Consider the following 21,963-nt stretch of genomic DNA (forward strand, 5'->3'; position numbering starts at 1 on the left):
GGATGATTTGTTCTATATCCAGAAGCTTAATTTTTCTCATTTCTGATAAAAGCGAAATCTCTGTGGACATATTTTTTAAAAAAGCAAGCGGTGATGACTCTGAAAACAAAAGCAAGTGTACTTTCCCTTCTAAAGATCATAATAACATATATTTGAAGCTTAGTCCTTCTATGAGGGACTTATAGAGGATATCAGACATACACAGAAACAGACTGTCTAATGAACCTCCATGTAGCTAAGACCCAGATCCTACACTGTCAACTCCTGGCCACTTTTTTCACCCATACTCTTAGCCCCACCTCAATTATTTTGAAGCAAATTTTGGTTGTTACTTGATCTGTAAGTATTTCAGTCTGCTTCTTTGAAAGATGAGAACTCTTTTTAAAGACATAAGCTTAATCCCATGACTGTACAATAAAAAATAGTTCCTTATGATCTGTAAATATCCAATCAGTGTTCATAGTTGCCATATGCATTTTGTTGTTATGTCTCTTAAAACTTAGTATGTACATGCTCTTCTTCCCCCTCCCCTTGCAGTTTGCTTACTTTTTGTTTGTTTGTTTGTTTTTTGAGAGAACAAGAGAGTGCCCATGTGTGCCAGACTGGGGGAGAGTGTGGGTGGGGCAGAGAGAGAGAGAGAGAGAGAGAGTCCTAAGCAGGCTCCATGCTCAGTGCAGAGCCCAATGCAGGGTTTGTTCTCACAATCCTGAGATCATGACCTGTGCCAAAATCGAGTCAGATGCTTAACAGACTGAGCCACCCAGGTGCCCGTGCTTACTGTATTTTCTAAGTGTTTTACTTTCAGTTAATTTTATTAACATAATGAGATCTACTTATCTTCATTTTATAGATGAGGAAATTAAGCCTTTGATAAGTAACAGATTTCTCCCAGCTAACGTTTATGGTAGAGCCAGAATTCGAACTGATAAAAGAAATAGGTGCTCTTTCCAAGCTTCCCTCTCTTCTCTACTGTTGACATTTAGGTATATTTTTCTGGATTTTTTTTTTCCTTACATATATGTACAGATAAATACATAGAACCCCCACCCCTTTTCATTCTTGTCCTCTGGTCTCAACTTAAAAATATCTCTTCAGAGAGGTATTACCTGGTGAGTCAGCCTAAAGTAGCTTTTTCCTTCCCACTTCCTGTTATTCTCTACTTCGTCCTATTTTTCTCCTGTTCCATCTTCCATGGCACTTAGAACAATGTGCAAATAGCTTGATTATTTTTTGTCTTCCCAATTGAGCATGAGCTCCATCCAGGCAAAGATTATGTCTGTTGATGCCTGTCAAGGCTCGCAAATATTTGTTGAGGGAATTAACTAAGGTCTGCCCTTCATAGGAGTGCAGTATGTACAAATCTACCTCTGTTTTTAGGACCTCTAAGCATGCTGTAGACTTGCTACAGTGTGCTTATTTAACTGTTCCCTACTGAGATCGTTTGGAGTCTCTCCAGTTATCCTCCATGATGTACTGCAGCTAGCATCTTGACTACACATATCCTTGTGTACTTGTGCAAGTGCTTCTTTAGGTTAGATTCCCAAAAGATTCCTAGAAGTGGAATTGCTGGATTCTAAGAAGATGAGTGGCAGTTTTTAATTATGGGATGGAGGAGAGTCCTGTAAAGATTGCAGAGGATTTGGTGATAGGAAATGATAGCAAACAAATGGTGAAACCTGTGTCAGTTCTGAAACCTAGCTGATACTAGAATAATGTAAGGAGCTTTAAAAAAAAAAAATCAGCTCGATTTCCCTTTACCCCCATTCTGATAGGGCCCAGGAATCTATATGAAAAAAAAACCAAACCTTAGGTTTGGGAGCAACAGCTTTAATATTTTTCTTGGCTATAGGTTTGTTACATGTTCTGGCTCATTGTAGACACAGTCATTAGACTTATTTTTAGTAAAAATGCCACTATTTGTAGAAATGTGGGGCACTGGTCTGTAGAGTATATGACATTCTAAATGTGAGGGTTTTTTTTTTAACTTTTGAAAAATATTTTCTAGAGACTATTTCCAAATTTAGATACAATTCCTGTGACATAATTTTAAACAAAAATTTGGTGCTATGCATTGTTCTACCTTATATTAAAGTTATAGTGTGTATCTTGTCTCTTCAACTTTGAGTTACATTTTTTAGTTTTCTTTTCCTTGAGCCTAACCACAAACTTAGTAATATTTGTTCCTGAAAATTCTCCCGGATGCTGTTGATTACAGGTTACATATTGTTGCTTCAAGAAGTTGGTACCGTTCCATGATTATCACAGTGTTGAAATATTTTTTGTTGTTGGAAGGAAGGTTAGGTTGACTTTCAAACACAAGCAGTGTTAAAGAAATTAACCACTTTGATTTCATTATTATGGTGGAGTTTGCAGCAGTGACAACATGTATTGAAAAAAATATTTTGAAAGTAATTGCCTTATTACGTGTGTCCCTATGCTCTAAAGGTCATTTACCAAACATAAAATTGTTTTTGTCCATCGGGAGCACCTTGCTGTAAACTACAGGATATTTTGTGTTTTACTTTCAAGAACTGTGATTCTTATCCAGCAGGCATCGTTCTGTCCCTTGGTGCAGAGAGGCATTTTACCAATTCCTTCCTCCCTGTCTCAGTAGCTCTTCTCTTTTGATTATCACTGTGTGATCGTGGTGTTACTAAGTCTTTATAAGGAAGAATTTACACAATATACTCCATTTAAGAAAAGCTAAAATAAATGTTAGGTTAGAGTATTACAAAATTTAGAGCAGAATCAGATTTTAGAGACTAGTACATAACCTTTCCCTTTTGTCTCTTCATTCCTGGGTAGGTGGAAAAGAACGTCTTTAAGAGGATGTACTAAAAATGCTAGTGATAAGCTGACCTACCCCCACCCATCGACTGGCTAATTATGGTAGCCAGCAGGATTGAGACCTCTTAAAACTGAGTCTATGAGCCATCTTTGGCACATGAGCTAAAACTTGCTGACTCTACTCTCTAATCCTTGAGACTTTAACAACTAGAAGGAAACACTCTATTAAGTGCAGTTAGTGTTTTGAAGGATTTTACAAGTGATAGGAGCTAAGACAGGATTCGTATTAGGGAATGAGGTGCTCTCTATTTTAGAAGTAGCCGGGCTAGATTGAATCTGTTCTTGATAAATCGATCATAGTTCAGTATTCCACAAAATAGACTTTCGGTGCAGTGATGGGTACCAGATCTCTGGCTGTTTCAGTGTGTCATTTTCTGTGGTATGTGTTTTAGGTAGTAAGAACTCCCATTTTCTTGGAAAAAGGATTTGGATTGCGAAATTACTTTTTTTTTTTTTTAAATATGTATATGGAGTATAGACACCTTTGAAAATAATGCTTTTGAATTTTTCTGAAGTTTTTAGTAATGAGACCACATGATTTAAAAAATGAAAATGAGAAAATAATCTAAAAATGGCTAGTGTTTTCATATATATATACACATATATATATATATATATATATATTTTGGTTATTTTTACCCACAAAGTGTCATCTTCTGTAGAGTACAATTACAGCATATGTAATTGCGTAAAGAATTATTTGAATAGGGAAATAGGTACATGGTTCAAAATGTAAAAGGCCTCAAAGGGTCCTGTCCTAACAAGGTAGATGATTTAAAGTTGTTGTTGTTTTTTTAATGTATTCTCTGTAGGTAATATTTAAGCCAGTGATTACTTACTTTCACAAAATTATATATGTAGATGTATTCTGTGCCCAGCATTCTGTACCTGCCTTTTTGCTTATTAACAAAATCTTGACGGTAGTTCCATGTGTAGTGCATAGAGCATTTTGCATCTCAAAATCTTAGGGTTGTCTTCCTGTTTTATAATCTACTTTTAAAATTGTGCAATAGTGTTATTTTTTCTTCTGTTTCTTTTATTAATCATGTCCTTTTTTGTCTCCTTCAGTTGTTTTGCCAATTTGAATTTCTTCCTCTGCCCCGCAGTTAATTTCCAATTTTGCTTTTGGTTATTCTCCCTTTGAGCAGAGCGGATCATCTGGGTGCAGAGCCATTGTGCTCCCTTTGGCTTGGTGGTTCAGTGATTGTTTGCCCAGCTGATCTTAATTTTGGAGTTGCTGTTTCCCTTACGTGCTTCTCTCTCCTGGTTCTAGGCTGTTTTTTGTCTTGGTTATCAGGGTGCTGTTAAAGGCAAGTGGGCTCCGGCCTCCTTTTTAGTAGCCAGGCCTCCCTTGCTGTCCGGCTTGTGAGACTGGCCCGTAAGGAGGAGGTACTTCATCTTTTGTTGCCCTTGCTCTGTAGTTCTTAGTTTTTTCAAGCAAGGGGTCATTGATAGGAACCCTTAAGATATTCTTCTTACCTTTTTCTTCTTTAAAAACTCTGTGGTCTTTACCTCTTTCCTGTTTTTGGTATAGATTTTTTTCTTATTATAGATTTTATTATATCTGGCAACTGGCCTTCCATGATTTAGGGTGTAGTCGTGTTTTCTTCTGGTTTCATTATAAATGGGATTTTCTTATTATGAATTTTTAAGCTTTTATTCATTTTGCTTGATTTCAGGAAGGGAAATAAAAAGAACCTTTACCATGCTGTCTCCTATTTCTAGGAGATAAATGTAAGTGTCTGGGTTACATCCAAAAATCTTTTGAAACAAGTGCACTTAGACCCAAGAAATACTGGAGTCTCTGTTATATGCTAATTAATGTATTAACAGAGTCAGTTGTGAATCTCAGGTCCTGCTGAATAATATACTTTGTGAAAATAATGCCAAAATTAATCTCATTGACTTTACCAGATGGGCACGTAAGGTAGATTCTCAAGGCATATTACAGTTGTAAAATGTGGGCGTTGGCATCAGGTTGTGTGCCCAGTGTTGAATTTCGTTGGTAAATGTTGGGTGACACTTAAAAGATTAAGTGTGTGTTGTAGGCACTTTAGTTTCTCATTTGTACTTTGTAAATGAATGTATAGTATAGAAATTATTCAGAGTTCAGAGGCTGGTGGGTCAGGTGTATTCTGTTTGCCCCTCTGTAAATGGATCAGCTGTCAACAAGTCAATAAGCAAAGTGGTTGAATTGGTGTTTTGGAGTAGAATGGCATAATGGAAAGTGTCCTTTCCACTGGCATTCTGGAGAGCTGCTATGTCCCTAAATAGATGTGTGCTCTTGAGCAGTTGACTCTTTGGATGAGGATTTCCTGTTGCGTGAATGAGATAATCACATCAGGTGTGGATTGACACTCAAGCTTATGGTTTCTTTTCAGGTAGGTTCTTAGTGCTGCCAGGTGGTCTTTCTTGTTCAAAGTATGCGCAATTCCCTGTTCTCCAGTAGGGAAGCTCTTTGAAATCTCCATTTCTCTTATTTTTCTTGTACATGTTAGTAGTTACAGATTCAGTCCAGCTAGGCATGCACTTCCTTGCTTTCATTTATCTTCTCTTGCCTCGGAGATCGATGTACCTTTCTTATCATCTGAGGCTTATGCTCTTGATTCTCTTTTTCTTCGTGTAGGAAACTATACTCCATTTCCAGCCCTTTTAGTAAGATTGTCCCTTAAGTACATAAACATGTTCAAGACTTACTTTTTTTAAGGAAGGAAAATCATACACGTTCCTGCCCTTGTGGCCCTTGTCAAACCTGCCTGCCGTACTTTGTCGGTTCTCTCTTCGTCCTCTTCATAGCCCAGCATTTAGTGTTTACTGTCCATTAACCATACATTCTCCTTCCCAAATCTGATGGGCACTTCTCAGTCTTGTGTGTCTGTCCTTTCTGTGACCTTTGAACTCTGCCTATCTTATTCCTCTCAGTGTCTGCATTACCACCTTCCTGATTTTTCCACCATACTTTTTGTTTTGTTTTATAGCTTCAATATTTATTCCTCATACTTCAGATGAGTCTTTGATGCTGCTCAACTGGATTCTTCCTTTTCTGTTTTCCTTCGATTTCAGTGTTTCCTAAGGTTTCATCCTGGGTCTGTTCTCTTAATCTGCGTATGTTTCATTGGGGAAGTGAAATCTCCTTGATTATCTTGGTTTCACTTACCTTCTGCACATTGATGATTTTTCTCATCTATGTGTTCACTTAACTCCTTAATTCTAGATATTTATTTCCATCTGTATACTGGAACTCTTTACCTAGATGTCCTACATAATAAGTCAGACTGGGCACTTGGCATTAGAACTTTATTTTTCTGCCCTATATGTTTTATTTGGTAATGTTACTACCATCTCTTGTATGATTTTTCTGGAGTTAAAAGCATAACTTAAAACTATAGAATGAACACATAGTAAAGATTTTATTAGCTCACTAATTAATGAAGGGGGGGGACCTGTTAGGGTAAAGCTGGCTTAAAAAAAAAAACATTTGGGGAACTGGATATTTATAGGAAATTTAATAAAGACTTGTAGAATAAGATTACTGATGCCACCCGGTGCGGCAAACTGCGGTCTTTGGGGTTACCTTGTCAGCTGTTGTAGAAGTTATTTGTATTTCCACCAGACACAGATCTGCAAGGCAACATGTGAGTTCATTGTCCGAACCCCTCAACAGTAGTATATAGCAAAGTTAATGCTGTTCTTTCCTAGAAAATTAATTCCTGGGTGAGCCTGTTAAATGCTGTTACTTTTGACATTGGAAGGATATGCTGTCTTTACGTGTTTTAGATCACTGTTCTTAACCCTTGTCAACAGAGCAGGAAACTTGAGCCGCCTTTTAGGGTAGTGTTCTTACTCCTGTACATGCTCAAGTCCGATAACCACAGACCTATGTTCTCTTTTCTGATTGTGTAGATTTTACAAGTTTCGGTGTTTGACTACCATCTCTTCATTCCACCTTCCATTATCAGACCCTCATTTGTCTATGTGGTAGCTTAATAGTTGATCCGCCTCGATATCTGTAGATCTTAAATGCAAAATTTTGAGTTTTAGGCCCTGTATGATACAGATTGGGCTTGTTTCTAGGTCCAAGTTCTTCCCAGATCTTGTGTTTGAGCGCTAATGACCTACTCAGCGTTCCTCCACTGTGACTTCCTCATTCCTCGCTGCCCTTCTCATTCCTCTGTCTCTTTAAGCTGGCCCCTCTCCGTCTGGTGAGGGCAAAATTAAGTCACCTTTTCTCTGTTTACAATATCACCTTTGATACTGCTTCTTGGATCGTTTAGTGCATTTTCTCACAATTCATTTACGGATTGGTCAGCTAAACTGATTTTTTTCAAAGAACTGTGAAAGGATTAGAATCTTCAGGATCTGCTCCAGGCTTGGAATGTCATGGTTTGCTAATGTTTGACTCTTTAAAAAAGGTAAACGTATAATTATTTTTGTTTGTTTGGCCATGTAACATAGTCCTAAAGGGCATGGACTTCAGGTCAAATCTGTGAATGTGGCCCATTTACCTGTTGGCCTCTTGGTGTTAGGATTATTTTAACTAAGTTCCACAGTTTCTCTGAAGGAAGGTAATTTCCAGTACCTATTTTTTGTGAGGTTGCTGTAGAAATTAGATGAAAAGGCGCTTAGCTTGGTGCATGGTAAGCACAGAGTAAACGTTACCTGTAATTGTTTTTATTTTAAAACCTGCATTTTCCCACTAAATATTGTTTTCTAGTGTTAAAATATATAATTTGAAAATACTACTTTTATGTGTTGTACAACATTCAGTATTCCATCGTGACGCTGGATTGGTTTTGATGCCTCTGAATTGAAATAAACACTTAGCTGACCCAATTCTCAAGTCACTTGACCCTTTTCCCTGTACCCAGTGGCTCTTCCTCCTTTGTTTCCTGTCTCTGAGCACCTCTCAACCCCTTGCTCTTAGGGAAGCTGAAAGGTTATTCATAACTGTTTCAAAGGTAGTCTTTGAAGTCCTTGACATTCTTACTTATGCAAAAATGACTTCTTTTGTAAACAAGGGTGACTTCTATGCCATTTTATTGTGGAGTTGTTTAATACTACCACTGGGATGTTTAACTTACCATTCTTGCTTCTAAGTCTATAGACTTTTTTTGTGTGGGGGGGATGTAGTGTATGAAGTTCACATTTGCAGTTCTGGATGCCATTACTTGCAGTCTGAAAGTCCAGATGCCATATCTTGTTGCATGCAGGCTACTTAATTTTGTAACACTTCCCTTATTTGCAAAATAGGAATAGTAAAGTGGTTTATAAGGCTCATTGGCACATTTATATTTTGTTTAATAGAATAAACGGGAGTAACGTGTTATGCAGTTGTGTTTATTACCGTTGTGATTAAAGTCTAGTTTCAGAATCTGAAGCCAAACTAAGTCTCCTTTGGAGGACCACGTCTAAATAGAGGACGTAAGAAATGGGGGTGGGGGACAGTAGATAAATTCACTTTCAGTGTCAGTTGTGGAAGCTGGAGACTTTTCTGCAGACACCGTGTGTGGATATAAGTGTTAGCTTTTTTTGATGTTATTATCTTTACCGGGAAATAATGCAGTGTTTTTTTGGTTTTCAGTGTTGCCTCTCAAATAGGTAAAAGGTAGTGATTACATTAGTTCACTTTGGGGCTATTCATGACTCCGTTCTGCATTACTAAATTGGAGATCCGTTTTCCAATCTATCAAATGTCCTTCATGTGATAAAAATTCTGCATAAGTACTAACTAACGTCTGTGGTATTATTCCTTTCATACTTGGCCATTTGATGAGGAAGAACTACCACATCCTAAAGTTAATTTTTGCAATCTGCTTCTCTTGGTGTTCTGAGTTTTACACTAAATGAATGGTTGAATTTTTTTTAAGTTTTTTCCCCTAGCCTTAACCTCGCTTCTTTGATTTTTTTTGAATTACAAAATTAGAAAGAAAATCAGTTTCCAAGATGACTGCAGTTGAAGTTTGTTTGAAAGTATATCATTTTTATAAAATTTTAAGAATGAATTTTTATTTGTAGGTTAATATGCTGTTCTGTTTTTCCTGAAAAAGTTCTGTCTGCCTGAAGAACTAAATACTTTTTCACATAAAATTCAAATGGTATTTAACCTGGGACACTTAGCTGTGAACAAAGTCAAGAGTTTTAGTCTCGAACATACCCATTAGTGTTTTTATGCTTCTCCTATTGAGTTCAGAGTCCTGTATGCCATCTGTTTTATTTCGGTTCTTTAGGAATTAATATCAGAAGTTTTCTGTGAAAAAAGTTTGGTGATTATTTTCACAGAAATGAAGGTGATAGAAGAGTATAGTATGTTTTAGGACTTGATAGTTAGGGTTATAATAGGCTGGACTTAAAACTTCTAGTTTCAATATGAAGAAGGAGTCTTTTGAGTTCGTATTCATTTCAGGTTATTAAAACACAAATTCTACAAATGCAGTTTTTCTGTTGGTATAACTCGTGTGTTTTATTTATTTATTTAATTTTTAAAGATTTTATTTATTTATTTTACAGAGAGAGACAGCGAGAGAGGGAGCACAAGCAAGGGGAGTGTGAGAGGGAGAAGCAGGCTTCCCGCTGAGCAGGGAGCCCAGTGCGGGGCTCGATGCCAGCACCCTGGGATCATGACCTGAGCCGAAGGCAGATGCTTAGCGGCTGAGCCACCCAGGCGCCCCTCGTGTGTGTTTTAAAATTTAATTAGTAAAATACATTAGGCATAAGTAATAAGTTAAGAAAGTACTGAATATTCATATAACAAGAAGGGAAAATCATTGCACAGTAAAAACTTTTGGGCTCTTACCTGGAGCCAAAGAGGAGTTTAAATTTGGTTGAAGTTGAGGTGGTGGTGATCTCCAGGAGGGATAGATCTCCTCATTATCAGGATTCAGAGACTTGAACTTTTTTGAATTTGTCTGTAATGTAAAGAGTTGAACTTGGTCTTCCTGGTGGGTCCCTTGCAGCTTTGGATTTATTGGTAACCTGGCAGAGGGGGTGGTCCTGTATGTATCATATGTTAATCTTACATTTACTTTTTGGGGTTTTAAACTGCAAAGTTTAACAGAGCCTGGCCTCCTTCCTTAAAGATCAACTTAGGTGATACCTGGCTGACTCAGTCAGTGGACCATGCAACTCCTGATCTTGTTGAGAGTTCAAGTCCCATGTTGGGTGTAGAGATTACTTAAAAATAAAATCTTAAAAAAAAAAATCAACTTATACTTTAAAAACAGGTGGCACTTTGGTAAATAAGTGTTTTCTTACTTGTCACCCTTTCTCTCTTAAATCTCAAGAATTATCCATGAGCAGGCCGTGGGCTGATAACGGTGCTGGTGGACAAGCTCTGAAGATGTTGGGAGTGTTATTTAGATTACTTCCGTAACTAAGGTCAGAATAACCAGTGTGACTTAGACTCATTTGAATGACTTAACACCCCGTGACAGGCAGTATGCATTTAGTAGCAGGAAATAGGCAGGTGAGATCGACCAAACTTATTTAATAATAGTCTTTGCTTTTCAAAGTGAAAACAGCAGTATCATGCTGTTTTCCTATATCCATGCTGTTTAGGGACCAAGTGAAATGGCACTGTGATGTTTGAATTGGTAAAGCTTCTTGGATGAATTCTGAGATAGAATGGCTTTTATTGAATTCTGTAATAGGGTGCAGTTATTCTCGGATGCACTACAACCAGGAGAGTCTTTTAAAATGTCTCCAGTTTTGCACCCACAGAATCGGAATCTCTGAGGGCAGAGGCCAGGCATTCATATTTTGACAAAGCTTCCTAGGTTATTGTGAAGCTCGTCCTTAATTAAAAACACTGCTGTGTTTCTGGCAAAATTCACTTTAAAACTATATTTCTAGAAATGTAAGACTCACCTTGACAGTGGTTTTTATGGTGAAGTCTCCCTCAATATGTTGTTTTGCCACAAGTATTCTTTTCTTCTGAATAAGTGTTGATAGTAATAACAGTAATAGTTAACATGTGCAGAGCCTTTGCAATATCAGAGGCACTGTGTCACGTGGTTTGCGTGGATTTCTCATTTAATCCTTCCAACTGCCCTGTGAGGTAAGTTCTTTATCCCCATTTGGTAGACAGAAGCACAGAGAACAAGTTGTGTGTGATGTCAGGATTCAAACTCAGCCAGAGGCAGTTAAACTCCAGAGCCCTGCATTTCTAACTCCTCTACCGAGTGACCTACCCTATAGCTTACAAAAGGTAGATAATAAAAATGACTCCTTTCATCGCAGACTTCAGACCCCAGGTCCCTCTTTCTCAATGGCAGGCAGTATTTTTTTTTTTTTTAAGATTTTATTTATTTATTTATTTGACTGGGGGAGGGGTGGAGTCCAAGCAGGGGGAGTGGCAGGCAGAGGGAGAGGGAGAAGCAGGCTCTCTGCTGAGCAGGAAGCCCAATGTGGGACTGATCCTAGGACCCTGAGATCAAGACCTGAGCCGAGAAGGCAGACGCTTAACCGACTGAGCCATCCAGGCGCCCTCAACGGCAGGCAGTATTATTAACAAAGTCTGTTTTATGAATCCTTCCATCAGTTTGCAATGTGTAGACAATATATAAGGATACATACGCGGCCTTTTAAATATACATATAGACAGCTGGGCGTTTTATACTGTTTACCCTCTAACATATCTTGGGGGAAATCTTTCCATATCGGTACATGTAAATTTAATTTTTCTCTTTCTCGTTGTTTTCAAACTATTTCCTGTTTTTTCTTTCTAAAAGTGATGGTAATTACGTTAGTAATTTGAACTTTCTCACCAGAGTTTGTTTATTAGTATATTAATTGATGATGATGTGGTCATATGTGACAGAAACAATCCTTTTCTACTGATTTAGGTCAACCTGTAACTCAAAAGAAAACCCACTTCCTGTTATAGGGCATGGAATCTCTTAAAACAAAATCCAGTAATAGATTTAGTCATGATTAACTTGCATTCTCTTTTAGCACCAGTTCCTGTAATGTCACATTCGTTCTCTTCCCTCCCCAGTAAGTAGAATTAAAGAACTCTACTTGGAGTTTGAGTGGAGACTTAAGAAAAATTGTCAAGATTTGATTTATACAAATTGTGATTCTTTCTATGATAGTAATATTGGCCTATTTATCAGTTGAACCGGTTTTCTTTGAGTATGAGCATTTTTTTTCTGTATAATAATTAAATTTCTTCTAGAAACTTCACATTGATTAAGAATCGTGTTTTGATATAAATTGTTATACTTACGAACTGTGCTCTCAGTTTCTAACAACTCTTTAAGATAGGTGATATACTGATTTCACGGAAGAGGTAAATGAAATCTAGAGATGAAGTGTCTTGTGCAAGGTCACAGCCAGCATAGCTGATGTTGAAATCTAGCATATCTGGGACCATTTCTCAGTTCACTGTACTTGAGCCGCTTTCTCCTCATTTCTCCATAGTTTTACGGTTTCTTTTGTATTTATGATGGCATTTGTTATTCACAGCAGTACTGTGAAGTAGGCATGTGTTGTTGTTTATTTTGTGGCTGAGTAGTTGGAGGCTGGAGGCTCTGGTTTGTACAAAGGCAGACTCCTTTAATACCTGCTCTGTCACAGGACTTGAGCCAAGGTATTCTGGTGTTGGGTGCAGTGTCCTTTCTTACACACCACAGGAAATGGAGAAGTAAAGATAAATTTCTGCTTGTGCTTTGTTTTCTTTGAGAATTTCCTGGGTCTTCCATGTGAAATCTGTTAATTTTATGTGCTGGATTTTGGACCAAATGCCTTGAATTTGGTATATTTCTGACATGTTCCAATATACTAATCAGATTTCAAATAAGACAATGTAGCATCAGTGAAGGCTGTACAGATAATTTACATAAAATTTCCCCTTCATCTTTGGTGCCCTTCATTTGGTTTCTGTGTTGTACCACATATAGCTGATATTTTTTCTCATTTTTTTCCCTTTTAGTGAATGGTAGTGTCTAGAAAGGGTATGTCCCTTCAAGAGAGAGGTGCCAATGTCCAACCGGCCTAATAACAATCCAGGGGGGTCACTGCGACGTTCACAGAGGAACACTGCCGGGGCCCAACCACAAGACGACTCAATAGGAGGAAGGTATGTATTTGATGGTAATTTGAAAAGTCATTGGTGAAAAAAAGCATTTTTAAAAACCTGCTTATGAGGACAAAAACTTAAATGGTTCACTACAAATGGGTAATTTTTTCCTAATTTTTGAGCCAAGTTACACAAATAAAACTGGAGTTCAAAGCAGTTCTTTCATCATTTCTGAAATGTGCTAGGCTCAAAAAATAGTTGTCAGTCATTGACATTATCAGAAATCTAAGTTAAGGGTCATGAACATATGGTATGTCCTGTTCGGTTTGCCCTTTCTCTTCGCTCTTACACATGTGCTATAGCATGGCTTTCGATCGATCGTTTGTGGTGCCTTTCTTTCTGCGTGTCTTTATTTACTTTACTGAAAGGAAGCTTCATTTGTTTTAAGATCTTGCGTTCTGATATGTAGCTTTTGAGTTTTTTCCCCCTCTTATTGTTTGACAGCATATGGATGCTGACAGCCCGGTGAGGCAGCCTGACTTTTTGGGCACATAACTTCCTCATCATTTTCGTAGCGGTCTGCTGTTCAGCAGATTTGTAGTCGGAGTCCTCGTATAGGAGGTAGTGTGAAGAATCAGATGCATTCTCTGGAATGGAAAATTCCTTGTCTAATTTAGACAAGGACTGTCATTTTATATATAAAATACTCTGAACTTCACTTTGCAAGGCCTAGTTCTCCGACCCTTGTTTAGCTTGCAATCAGTAATGGCAAGATCCTAATACGATTACCTGATACAACATTTGGAGGCATTACCATGTATATATTGTCTAGTAAATTATATTAAAAAACCTGAATGTCAAATGTAAAGAGTATATCAACGTCTCCTGTTGATGTCAGGCTATTTTAGTAGTTGAGCATGTGGACTTTGGACTAGAACAGCATTCTGTGCAGTGACTGTCTCTGCCCTTAAATAGCTGTGTGTCCTTTGTTCTATCTTTTAGGAGACCTCAGGTTCTTAGTCCACACAGTGGGGGGATATCCCTGTCATAAGGCTGTCGGTTAACTTCAGCAATGTGTGCTACACTGGTGGCACGGTGCTTAGTACAGAGTTCTGTTCTGAACTTGTTTTTTACTTTTTTACATTCAGATTATTCTTCGTAGCAGCCCCACTTTATTTATCTGTTGATTAAAAAATATCCCTCTTCCATTATAAAAACCTTGCGTGTTTATTTTAGAAAATTTGGAAAACATAGAAGAGTGTAAAGGAAAACATCCTAAAAATTCAGATGTAACCACTGTTAACGTTGGCATAGTTTCCTTAGTCGTCTTTACTGCATGAATATATGTGCCTATATGTGCATGTGTTTACACACAAGTACTTGTACCATTTTGGGAGTACTGGCTCAGCCGGTAGAGCATGTGACTCTTGATCTCAGTGTCATTGAGTTCGAGCCCCATGTTGGCATAGAGATTACTTAAAATTTTTTTAAAAAATCAGTATGTAACTTGAACCTTTTACACAACTGCGGTTTTACATAGTAATACTCAGGTTCTACTTGAACTCCTGCACGTGACTGACGAACATTTTGTTCTTTGTACAGGTATCCTGGTTCTAAAATCCAGAGATGTTTCAGCACCATTATCTTTTTCTATATGTTGGTGTTAAATATTTTATTGTTTTATGTTTTTTTAAAAATATGAGCAGGAAATAGAAATGGAAGTGGTTAATATTGGTTATTAAGATGTGTATTAGTTTAAATAACTAATAAAGTTGTAATCAAGATGGAACTGTGATTTGATTTGTAGATTGGCACACTTTTGCCATAGTTTATTTGCTTTAAGTCTGTCAGTCATATGTTCAGTTGATGCAGCAACTGTGGAAAACAGTATGTAGGTTCCTCAAAAAATTAAAAATAGAAATACCATGCAATTCGGTAATTCTGCTGGGTATTTACCCAAAGAAAACAAGAACACTAATTCTTAAAAGTATATGCACTCCTCTGTTTATTTCAGTGTTATTTATAGTAGCCAAGTTATGGAAGCAACCTAAGCACCCATCATTAGAATGATGGATCAAGAAGATGTGGTGTATGTATACAGTGGAATAATACTCAGCCATAAAAGAAAAAAAAAAGAAATCTTGCCATTTGCAACAGCATGGATGGAGCTAGAGGGAATTGTGCTAATTGAATTCAGTCAGTCAGAGAAAGACAAATACCATATGATTTCACTTACATGTGTAATCTAAAAGGAAAACAACTAAAAACAGAAACAGACTCATACAGAGAATAAATTGATAGTTGCCAGAGGGGAGAGGGGTGGGTGGCAGGATAGGTGAAGTAGGTGAAGGGGATTAAAAGTTCAAACTTTCAGTATTAAAATAAGTCACAGATGTGAAAAGTACAGCCTAGGGAATATAGTCAATAATGTTGTAATACTGTTTGTTGACAGATGGTGACTACACTTACCGTGGTGAGCACTGAGTAATGTATAGACTAGTTAGATCACTGTGTTGTACACCTGAAACTAATATGACATTGCCACCCATACTTCAGTAATACGCTCAATTGTGAAGGATAAGTATAAAATTTAAAAATGCGTTTGCAATGGCAGAAAACATGCCAAAGAATATAAAGCAGAGTATAATGAGCGCTTTTGTACTTTAATCCCTTCTCCCTTTCAGTAATGTAGCCTGTTTCGTTTTTTAAAGTTTCAGCTCTTGCATGATTTCAAAAAACATTTCCTAGCAAAACTAGCACACAAAAGAGGACCAAGTCCTACCCCCCACCTTTAAAAAACCCAGTATCATTTGTGTCGTTTGCTCTGTCCCTAAAATTGTTTAAAGGACGTAACTTTTTAAGTCTTTATGTTCCATTGTGTGGCTGTACCGTAATTTAGTAATAACTCTGAATACATATGTTTTTCCTCCTTTTTGTGGATAAGTATAATTATGATCAGGACATACAAATTTAGAATATTAGCCAAAAAATCTTACCAGTTTGACTTAAGAATGCAAATTAGGAGATGTTTGTTCATTCGAATTTTATTTTCTCTTCTTAGCTTGATTCTTGGCTCATGGTAGACTCTCGAACCTGGAAAGGACCTTTTTATCAAAGCCCAGGCTGACACTGAAACCCCTGTAGAGTGTGCTATACTGGAAGTGATCTAGCCTCTAAGAAACCTCTCTGGTGATTCTGGGGGTGAGAAAGAGAGGACTGAGATAAGTTGGGAGGGAGCAATTACAGCTGTAATTTCCATTCTCTTTATCTGACTTGTGTTGATACCTAAGTAAAATGCTGTTATTGTCAGCTTTTGATTCAAAAGTAGACCTGATCTTGAAAATGTTCTCATGGTGGGGTAGGTTAAGCGTCTGCCTTGGCTCAGGTCATGATCTCAGGGTCTGGGATCGAGCCCCCTGTGGACCCTGCTCTCTCTGCTTGGCGGGAAGCCTTTTTCCCCCGCTGCCTGCTCTTCCGCCTGCTTGTGCTCTCTCTGTCAAATAAATAAATACAATCTTAAAAAAAAAGAAAAGAAAATGTACTCAGTGATACAGTGATTCAACTCATGGTAATAACAGCATCCACAACAACAGTGCACTGTTGATGTGTTTTAAGTTAAAATTTTTTATACGTGTTCTTTCAGTAGGGACTCACAGAAGCTGTGTGTGCTAATGAGTACGTAAGCCCATTCTCTGAGTGTGGTAGTTTGCTCAACTTTACGCAGCTAGTGTGTAGACTCAGGACCTGATTTCCAACCACTTGACTCTAAAGTCACTGATTATTTTCATTATGCTGATCTGTTTTTACTGCACAAACCACTTAATCCATATGATAAAGGACTTGGAGGAGGGTATGAAGTATGTATAATGGAAGAATATTAGCTCATTCAGTTGAGGACTTAAGTAGCAGTTTTTCCCTCCTAAAATTTTTAAATTCGTTCATTTTTTAAAATTTACTCTTTTTTTTTTTTCAAATTTGCATCAGGGTGTTTTCTTTGCATAGCTTCCTTCCTGTGACCATTCCTTCCCTTCCCCCAAATCAAGGTCACTTACCTTTTCTTTTCTTTTTAGAAGAATAGTTTTCATTTATCCTTAAGCTAATAGAAATTAGGATCTTTGGTATATATTTCATCTCCCCTGATTATTTGCTCTGCTCTGTTTTCCCCTATCCTTGTTCTCTATCCATAAATGAACTCTAGAGTTCTTCCTCCTCTATGATTTCTTTCTTTCCCTTCTATAGTTTTTTGGGCTATAGCTGATCTGTTCTCTTCTCTGTTCTGTCAGATTTTTTTTTTAAGAGGGAGAGCTGGGGGAGGGGGGAGGTTGCAGGGAGAGAGGGAAAAGAGAATCTTAAGCAGGCTCCATGTCTAGCACTGAGCCTGATGCAGTCCTCGACCCTGAGCCGAAATCAAGAGTCAGATGCTTAACCCACTGTGCCATCACCCCTCTCTGTCAGATTTTTTGATGCTTGAATCCAGTCCACTCCACCTCCCCAGCCCCATTAAAAAAATTTGTATGCAAAGTTTAAATTACTTTTTATGAAGTAAAAACTCAGTTATGAGATCTATAGGTAATAATTTTTGTTAACATTGCCAGAGCAGGGACTTTTTTTTTAGCCAGTGTGAATTGTACAGAAAGTAAATAGATTGGTGTTTTGGTTTCAATTGGATATGATACAGAAAAGCACAAAAAAGAACATGAATATCCAGAGATCAGTTTGTGTTAACATTTTGATTTTTATCTGTCTTGAAAATACAATTTAGCATGTAGCTGATTACACTATAAATACAGTTTTAGATCCTTTTTTTGTTTGTTTTTTTTAAACCTAGCATCCTAACAGCTTTTTTTTTTTTTTTTTGGTAATTGTTTTACAAATGGCCACTCGACTTACTGAATCAATATATAACATTTTCCAAAATTACTTTTTAGTTTTTGGATAGTTAATTGGTGGGAGAGTTGTTGCTCATGCTTAAATGTTTGTATTTCAGGTGTCTCTTAAGAATGAGTTCCCAGAGGTGAAATCATTTGGTCAAAGGGAGTTTTTCATGGTCAGCTTGTTTCACACGTGGTCAACTTTTTTCACCCATTATTTGTCACCATCAGGAAAAAGAGTGCTTTTTCTCATCATTCTGTTCATGTTATTTTCACCTTGTTAATTTGATAAGGGGGAAAAATCACATTAATTTTATTTTATTGGTGTTTCTGTAGTAATGAGGTTAAATATTAGAAAAATAGGTTTAAGGAATGAGAGAATATTTTTTGACATAAGCATACCAATAAGTTTGTATGTGTTGCGAATCTCCCTTCGTACCACTGTACAGTAGAGCGGACCTTTAAAGTCGCTGAGCTGATGTGAGCCCCTCTTGTAACAGTAACCCTCTTTTGTGTAATTATCTCCATCAGTTCTTCACCCCTGTGGTTTGAATGGTAGTTATTTTTTTCCAACATGATCATACTCTGCTTGTGGTTGCCCATTGCCTAGTCTTTTGCCCAAGCTGGGAAAATCTGCAGTCCTCCATTTTTCTGGGCTCATTGGTGGGACGGGGGTGTTCGCGTGATTCAAACTGGAAGCTTTCTCCTTCTGGCTAGCGAGGAGAAGATGTAAATCTGAAGTTGCCAACTGCACATCTCCTGCCTTAGGGAAGAAGATGGACAGGCAGAGAAAAGCAAATACATCATTATGTGTGTATTAAAGTTCTGGCAAGTTTGAGTTCTTAGTTCTTTAGAACTATGTTGACTCTTCTCTAGATTTGATTGTTTAGCTGTTTTTGAATCTGGAGATATGTGTTATTTTAAAGATTTTATTTATTTATTTATTTATTTATTTGAGAGAGAGGGCGCACACAAGCAGGGGGAGGGACAGAGGGAGGGAGAGAGAACCACAGGCAGACTCTGCCCTGAGCTTGGAGCCCAACGTGGGGCTCAATCCCACGGCCTTGAGATTACCAGCTGAGCTGAAATCAAGAGTCAAATGCCCAACCAGCTGAGCTGCTCAGGTGCCCCACATGTGTATTATTTTAATAAAGCCTCCTTTGGCTTTAAAGAGTCCTGTCCTGCCTTAATGTACTTGTAATCCAAACTCAGGATAAGATTGTATTCATCCATTTGTAGAACGCCATGCTAGTAAGTACCGTGCTAGAGGGTAGTTATAAAAATGAGAGTAGAAAGCCTTTATTACAAGCTGTTGCAACTCAGTGGGGGAAATGGGCATGTAGGGGATTATCAGAGTCAGGTGAGAAACATTTCTAGCGATGACCTCATTGATTTAGGCTCTGAAGGCTGAAGAAGTAGTTGCAAAGCAGGTGGTACATGTCAGCAATATTTGTCTCTACTTGATGTGTGGTGTCATTAGTTACTTAGAGCGTGCAGATTTTCTCATTTTTTGTGCCACTTGCTACTTTGCTCTAAAGTTTTTGGTGTTCAACAAACAGTAGTGTGGGTTCGAAATAAGGTTTACTTCCTTGGCATTTCTAGGCACAGAAATGTGACCATCTTTTATGGAAATGGTCACGAAAAGATGATTGGAGTGAAGGCAGAGTTGAAGTAGGTCAGGGTCGAATGGCCTGCATAACAGAGTGGGTGAGAGTATGCTGCAGGAACAAATGCTAAATGATTCTTGTGTTTAACAATCTAGCCACCAGAACAGTGTCCGTCCTGGGTGGGCTGCTGGCTCTGCTCTATGTCTGCACATTCAGGGATTCCTGTCGATTGCTCTGGCAAGAGAGTGGGGGGAATTGCCCTCTGGCTCTCCAAGGTTTCCCCCAGAAGGGATTCATTTCTGTTCACATTCCCTTGACAGAACAAGTTGTGTGGCTGCACATAACTTCCAAGTAGTTGGGCAAGTGCCACCCTGCCATGTGTTCTGGTCAGAGGAGAAATAGAATATTTGTAAACTGCACATTATAACTGTCAAAGGCTGTTGAAACATTTTTTTTAATTCTTACTCCCATGTCTACAACAGACCATTTGTTTCCTTCCCGAAATTCTGCTTGGTGCAACATAGCTATGGGTATGGTGTATTTTCTTCGTTCTCCTACTTAATTCACCAGTATGGATACCTTTTTTATGTTCTGTTTTTGTGGGTACCTTCTGTCTCTTTTTTTATCCTGACCTTTGCTAAGGCAGGTGGAAGTTCAAGCTTTATCCTCTTTGGGAGGATGAGCATGTTAATGGGAGACACGGGTAGTGTGGTGTGAAAATGACCTCATTATTTCTTAGGACTAAATTGAAACCACTTTTATAAAAACGTACAGTAGAGTTAGCCAGGTAACTGGTTAACTTGCTCCTTTCAGTAATGGTGAATCTTACTGCAATAATTAGGTGCTTTGACTTTTAGCCACCCAACCAAGTACACTTTTTTCACTTCTAGCATTGTTTTGGTAATGCTGAGAAAGCAGGTCTGTCCCCCCAGGCCATTGGCTGGGAGGCAAGATTTAACGTGTTGTGTTAAACAGTGACCAACGGTTGCACTTGGCCTAAGGATGAGCGGAGGCTACTTTTGTAGTTGGAGGTTTCACACATAGGATTCTTAATAGTTACCCGTGTTAAGTTCTTTCTTGGACCAACAAAATCATCTCTTACATGTTTTGTACATTTCTTTGCAGTGTAGATTTTTTTGCTTTAATCACTAAGTGTGAGATTGTGTTTTAAAAATCACATGATACACATATTGGAAACCTGTAAGATGTCAGCTGCCATAGATTATTTCATATCCTTAACTGAGGCTTCATATCCTTAACTGATTCTTCTGTCCCTCCCATTGAGGGAATCTGATGTTCCACACACCAGTTTTTACAAGTGCTTTCTCAGTATCGGAATGCTTTCCTAGAAGAGTATGGGTGTGAATGGAAAAAGGAATATAGACAAATGCTCCTTCCATAGTTGAACAGCAGTCGCGCCTGGAAGGCTGTTTCTTGGTAATAGGGAAAGCAAAAGAAAGGAGGGTTTCTTTTTCAACATACTTTTCCCATTTTTCTTGTATATCATTTGCAAAGCCTTAAGCCATTTAATTTGACATGTGTACAGTTAGGGAGAGAAATACCAGCAGGGATAGGAAAAATTTCATAGCTGTAGATGCAGGCCTTTTCCTTTGACCCGGAGTCCCTAGGTATAGCTGCAGGGTTTCATATTTAGAGAGTCAGAATGCCTGAGCATTCCTGCCTAAGGGGCCAGGTGATTTTGGTGCCGGCCTCATTTCCTGCAGCTTCAAAATGGAAATAGACCTACCTTGGTGTCTTTTGAGGATTAAGTGGGATAATGCATTTAAAAGTAAATGTAATGTTTATCGCATAATCACACCTTAAAAGTATGTATACTGGGGTCATCTTAGTAAGTTTTTACTCAGGTAGTGATAAAAGCCAGTCTACCTTATGAAATACTTAACACTGCATCACTATCCTGTCACTAATCACTGATTTACTTTGGATTACCTTGGTGTTTATATTCCTTACCCAGCTCCTTTGTGAAATGTGGGGGGTGAAGGTATATTGAGCTGTATGGTTCTCTTTTGGGGGGGCGTATCTTTTTCCACAGTTTTGATTACATTCAATCCCTTGCCTTGTTTCTGTACACAGTAAAGTACGTACTGTAGTTTATTCACCCATCCTCAGTATTACTTGGGTTGTTGAACATAATAGAATTTTTGCTTTTGCCTTGCTGTTTCTAACACTGTCAGTCTCCTACTGCAGACTGTTATCAAAGGACAAAATCTGTATCTTTTGAAAAGGCATTTAAGCCCTAGCCTGTCCTTTCAACCTTGTTTCCTAATGTAGCTCTGTGCTCAGGGAAATTCATATCATTTGCCAGGTGCCATGTGGGTTTCATATTTTCCTGCCTCTGTCTTTTGCCTTTACTCTGCTTTTGACTCAAATGTTCTTTTTCTTCAGCTTTTCATTCTTCAGGGTGTGGTTTAAATCCATGTAGTCTATAAAGCCTGTATTCTCCTGCTAGTTGTAATTTCTCCCTTTGTTGGGAACTTTATAGCACCTGGTAGATCACTTTGTTTTATGAGGCACTGACCTGTTTGAGGACAGGAACTCAACTGTGTTATCCATATTTATATGCCTTGTCATGACTTGCATATATTTGAGTTGGCAAACCTAA

General features: G+C 38.1%; 1 protein-coding gene across 12 annotated transcripts in view; it reads left to right on the forward strand.

Annotated features, from left to right (window-relative positions):
• The window catches only part of TRIP12 (thyroid hormone receptor interactor 12), a 140,546-nt gene that overhangs the window by 27,368 nt on the left and 91,215 nt on the right, over positions 1–21,963 (forward strand). For all 12 annotated transcript variants that reach the window (XM_040639494.1, XM_040639437.1, XM_040639447.1 and 9 more), the window contains exon 2: positions 12,776–12,922. In XM_040639494.1, the coding sequence (XP_040495428.1) occupies positions 12,825–12,922 (98 nt within the window). In that variant the 5' untranslated portion in view covers positions 12,776–12,824. The remainder of the gene's footprint in view (positions 1–12,775; positions 12,923–21,963) is intronic.

The sequence above is a fragment of the Ursus maritimus genome, unplaced genomic scaffold (genome assembly GCF_017311325.1).
Source record: "Ursus maritimus isolate PB19 unplaced genomic scaffold, ASM1731132v1 scaffold_1, whole genome shotgun sequence".
Taxonomy (NCBI): Eukaryota; Metazoa; Chordata; class Mammalia; order Carnivora; family Ursidae; genus Ursus; species Ursus maritimus.